General features: G+C 51.3%; 1 protein-coding gene across 1 annotated transcript in view; it reads left to right on the forward strand.

The window, feature by feature from the left end:
• LOC144952949 (uncharacterized) overlaps positions 1–6,000 on the forward strand; it is a 79,413-nt gene that overhangs the window by 24,950 nt on the left and 48,463 nt on the right. The window contains exon 2 of the mRNA XM_078883436.1: positions 3,299–3,311. Within this exon, the coding sequence (XP_078739562.1) occupies positions 3,299–3,311 (13 nt within the window). The remainder of the gene's footprint in view (positions 1–3,298; positions 3,312–6,000) is intronic.

The raw sequence follows: 6,000 nt of genomic DNA on the forward strand, positions 1-6,000 counted from the left end.
CACTCACCACTCACTCACCACTCACTCACCACTCACTCACTCAGTCACTCAGTCAGTCACTCACTCACTTACTCAGTCAGTCACTCACTCACTCAGTCACTCACTCACTCAGTCACTCACTCACTCACCACCCACTCACCACTCACCGAGAGAAAAGCTTCTCCACCCAGCAGCACCTCGCACGCCTCGAGAGCTTGCAGGCAGAGGTGAGAACTCACTCACCACTCACTCACTCAGTCAGTCACTCAGTCACTCACTCAGTCAGTCACTCACTCAGTCAGTCACTCAGTCACTCACTCAGTCACTCAGTCACTCACTCAGTCACTCACTCAGTCACTCAGTCAGTCACTCACTCAGTCACTCAGTCAGTGACTCACTCCATCAGTCACTCACTCACCCACTCAGTCAGTCACTCAGTCAGTCACTCACTCACCCACTCAGTCAGTCAGTCACTCACTCAGTCACTCACTCAGACACTCACTCACTCACTCAGTCACTCAGTCAGTCAGTCAGTCACTCACTCAGTCACTCACTCAGTCACTCAGTCAGTCAGTCACTCAGTCACTCACTCACTCAGTCACTCACTCAGGCACTCACTCAGTCACTCAGTCAGTCAGTCACTCACTCACTCAGTGAGTCACTCACTCAGTCACTCACTCAGTCACTCAGTCAGTCACTCACTCAGTCATTCACCACTCACTCACTCACCACTCACTCACCACTCACTCACTCACTCAGTCACTCACTCACCCACTCAGTCAGTCACTCACTCAGTCACTCACTCAGTCACTCACTCACTCACTCAGTCACTCAGTCACTCACTCACTCAGTCACTCACTCACTAAGACACTCACTCACTCAGTCACCACTCACTCACCACTAACTCACTCAGTCACTCACTCAGTCACTCACTCAGTCACTCACTCACTCACTCAGTCACTCACTCAGTCAGTCAGTCACTCACTCAGTCACTCAGTCACTCACTCAGTCACTCACTCACTCAGTCACTCACTCACTCAGTCACTCACTCAGTCACTCACTCAGTCACTCACTCACTCAGTCAGTGACTCACTCCGTCAGTCACTCACTCACCCACTCAGTCAGTCACTCAGTCAGTCACTCACTCACCCACTCAGTCAGTCAGTCACTCACTCAGTCACTCACTCAGACACTCACTCACTCACTCAGTCACTCAGTCAGTCACTCACTCAGTCACTCACTCAGTCACTCAGTCAGTCACTCAGTCACTCACTCACTCAGTCACTCACTCAGTCACTCACTCAGGCACTCACTCAGTCAGTCACTCAGTCAGTCAGTCACTCACTCAGTGAGTCACTCACTCAGTCACTCACCCACTCAGTCACCACTCACTCACTCAGTCACTCAGTCACTCACTCACCGCTCACTCACTCACTCAGTCACTCAGTCACTCACCACTCACTCACTCAGTCACTCACCCAGTCACTCAGTCAGTCACTCACTCAGTCAGTCACTCACTACTCACTCACCACTCACTCACCACTCACTCACCACTCACTCACTCAGTCACTCAGTCAGTCACTCACTCACTTACTCAGTCAGTCACTCACTCACTCAGTCACTCACTCACTCAGTCACTCACTCACTCACCACCCACTCACCACTCACCGAGAGAAAAGCTTCTCCACCCAGCAGCACCTCGCACGCCTCGAGAGCTTGCAGGCAGAGGTGAGAACTCACTCACCACTCACTCACTCAGTCAGTCACTCAGTCACTCACTCAGTCAGTCACTCACTCAGTCAGTCACTCAGTCACTCACTCAGTCACTCAGTCACTCACTCACTCACCACTCACTCACTCAGTCAGTCACTCAGTCACTCACTCAGTCAGTCACTCACTCAGTCAGTCACTCAGTCACTCACTCAGTCACTCAGTCACTCACTCAGTCACTCACTCAGTCACTCAGTCAGTCACTCACTCAGTCACTCAGTCAGTGACTCACTCCATCAGTCACTCACTCACCCACTCAGTCAGTCACTCAGTCAGTCACTCACTCACCCACTCAGTCAGTCAGTCACTCACTCAGTCACTCACTCAGACACTCACTCACTCACTCAGTCACTCAGTCAGTCAGTCAGTCACTCACTCAGTCACTCACTCAGTCACTCAGTCAGTCAGTCACTCAGTCACTCACTCACTCAGTCACTCACTCAGGCACTCACTCAGTCACTCAGTCAGTCAGTCACTCACTCACTCAGTGAGTCACTCACTCAGTCACTCACTCAGTCACTCAGTCAGTCACTCACTCAGTCATTCACCACTCACTCACTCACCACTCACTCACCACTCACTCACTCACTCAGTCACTCACTCACCCACTCAGTCAGTCACTCACTCAGTCACTCACTCAGTCACTCACTCACTCACTCAGTCACTCAGTCACTCACTCACTCAGTCACTCACTCACTAAGACACTCACTCACTCAGTCACCACTCACTCACCACTAACTCACTCAGTCACTCACTCAGTCACTCACTCAGTCACTCACTCACTCACTCAGTCACTCACTCAGTCAGTCAGTCACTCACTCAGTCACTCAGTCACTCACTCAGTCACTCACTCACTCAGTCACTCACTCACTCAGTCACTCACTCAGTCACTCACTCAGTCACTCACTCACTCAGTCAGTGACTCACTCCGTCAGTCACTCACTCACCCACTCAGTCAGTCACTCAGTCAGTCACTCACTCACCCACTCAGTCAGTCAGTCACTCACTCAGTCACTCACTCAGACACTCACTCACTCACTCAGTCACTCAGTCAGTCACTCACTCAGTCACTCACTCAGTCACTCAGTCAGTCACTCAGTCACTCACTCACTCAGTCACTCACTCAGTCACTCACTCAGGCACTCACTCAGTCAGTCACTCAGTCAGTCAGTCACTCACTCAGTGAGTCACTCACTCAGTCACTCACCCACTCAGTCACCACTCACTCACTCAGTCACTCAGTCACTCACTCACCGCTCACTCACTCACTCAGTCACTCAGTCACTCACCACTCACTCACTCAGTCACTCACCCAGTCACTCAGTCAGTCACTCACTCAGTCAGTCACTCACTACTCACTCACCACTCACTCACCACTCACTCACCACTCACTCACTCAGTCACTCAGTCAGTCACTCACTCACTTACTCAGTCAGTCACTCACTCACTCAGTCACTCACTCACTCAGTCACTCACTCACTCACCACCCACTCACCACTCACCGAGAGAAAAGCTTCTCCACCCAGCAGCACCTCGCACGCCTCGAGAGCTTGCAGGCAGAGGTGAGAACTCACTCACCACTCACTCACTCAGTCAGTCACTCAGTCACTCACTCAGTCAGTCACTCACTCAGTCAGTCACTCAGTCACTCACTCAGTCACTCAGTCACTCACTCAGTCACTCACTCAGTCACTCAGTCAGTCACTCACTCAGTCACTCAGTCAGTGACTCACTCCATCAGTCACTCACTCACCCACTCAGTCAGTCACTCAGTCAGTCACTCACTCACCCACTCAGTCAGTCAGTCACTCACTCAGTCACTCACTCAGACACTCACTCACTCAGTCACTCAGTCAGTCAGTCAGTCACTCACTCAGTCACTCACTCAGTCACTCAGTCAGTCAGTCACTCAGTCACTCACTCACTCAGTCACTCACTCAGGCACTCACTCAGTCACTCAGTCAGTCAGTCACTCACTCAGTGAGTCACTCACTCAGTCACTCACTCAGTCACTCAGTCAGTCACTCACTCAGTCATTCACCACTCACTCACTCACCACTCACTCACCACTCACTCACTCACTCAGTCACTCACTCACCCACTCAGTCAGTCACTCACTCAGTCACTCACTCACTCAGTCACTCACTCACTCAGTCACTCAGTCACTCACTCACTCAGTCACTCACTCACTCAGACACTCACTCACTCAGTCACCACTCACTCACCACTCACTCACTCAGTCACTCACTCAGTCACTCACTCAGTCACTCACTCACTCACTCACTCAGTCACTCACTCAGTCAGTCAGTCACTCACTCAGTCACTCAGTCACTCACTCAGTCACTCACTCACTCAGTCACTCACTCACTCAGTCACTCACTCACTCAGTCACTCACTCAGTCACTCACTCACTCAGTCAGTGACTCACTCCGTCAGTCACTCACTCACCCACTCAGTCAGTCACTCAGTCAGTCACTCACTCACCCACTCAGTCAGTCAGTCACTCACTCAGTCACTCACTCAGACACTCACTCACTCACTCAGTCACTCAGTCAGTCACTCACTCAGTCACTCACTCAGTCACTCAGTCAGTCACTCAGTCACTCACTCACTCAGTCACTCACTCAGTCACTCACTCAGGCACTCACTCAGTCAGTCACTCAGTCAGTCAGTCACTCACTCAGTGAGTCACTCACTCAGTCACTCACTCAGTCACTCAGTCAGTCACTCACTCAGTCATTCACCACTCACTCACTCACCACTCACTCACCACTCATTCACTCACTCAGTCACTCACTCACCCACTCAGTCAGTCACTCACTCAGTCACTCACTCACTCAGTCACTCACTCACTCACTCAGTCACTCAGTCACTCACTCACTCAGTCACTCACTCACTCAGACACTCACTCACTCAGTCACCACTCACTCACCACTCACTCACTCAGTCACTCACTCAGTCACTCACTCAGTCACTCACTCACTCACTCACTCACTCAGTCACTCACTCACTCACTCACTCAGTCACTCACTCAGTCACTCAGTCACTCACTCAGTCACTCAGTCACTCACTCAGTCACCACTCAATCACCACTCACTCACCACTCACTCACCACTCACTCACTCACTCACCACTCACCACTCACTCACCACTCACTCACTCACTCAGTCACTCACTAAGTCACTCACTCACTCAGTCACTCACTCACTCAGTCATTCACCCACTCACTCACTCAGTCACTCACTCACCACTCACTCACAACTCACTCACCACTCACTCACCACTCACTCACTCAGTCACTCACCACTCACTCACTCACTCACCACTCACTCACTCACTCACCACTCACTCACTCAGTCACTCAGTCAGTCACTCACTCAGTCACTCAGTCACTCACTCACTCACCACTCACTCACCACTCACTCACTCAGTCAGTCAGTCACTCACTCAGTCACTCAGTCAGTCATTCACTCAGTCAGTCACTCAGCCACTCAGTCACTCACTCACTCAGTCACTCACCCACTCAGTCACTCACTCACTCACTCAGTCACCACTCATTCAGACACTCACTCACCCACTTACTCAGTCACTCACCCACTCACTCAGTCACTCACTCAGTCACTCACCCACTCACTCATCACTCACTCACTCAGTCACTCAGTCACCACTCACTCAGTCACTCAGTCACTCAGTCAGTCACTCACTCAGTCACTCACCACTCACTCACCACTCACTCAGTCACTCACTCAGTCAGTCACTCACTCAGTCACTCACTCAGTCACTCACTCACCCACTCAGTCACTCACTCAGACATTCACCCACTCACTCAGTCACTCACTCACTCACTCAGTCACTCAGTCACTCGATCACTCAGTACCTCACACACTCAGTCACGCACTCACCACTCACTCACTCACTCAGTCACTCACTCAGTCACTCACTCATTCACTAACCACTCACTCACCACTCACTCACCACTCACTCACTCACCCACTCAGTCACTCACTCAGTCACTCACTCAGTAACTCACTCAGTCACTCACTCACCTACTCACTCACTCACCACTCACTCACCACTCACTCAGTCACTCACTCACTCAGTCACTCACTCAGTCACTCACCACTCACTCACCCACTCACTCACCACTCACTCACTCATTCACCACTCACTCACTCACCACTCAGTCACTCACTCAGTCACTCACCACTCACTCACTCACTCAGTCACTCACCACTCACTCACCCACTCACT

Source organism: Lampetra fluviatilis, chromosome 71 (assembly GCF_964198595.1).
Source record: "Lampetra fluviatilis chromosome 71, kcLamFluv1.1, whole genome shotgun sequence".
Classification (NCBI taxonomy): Eukaryota; Metazoa; Chordata; class Hyperoartia; order Petromyzontiformes; family Petromyzontidae; genus Lampetra; species Lampetra fluviatilis.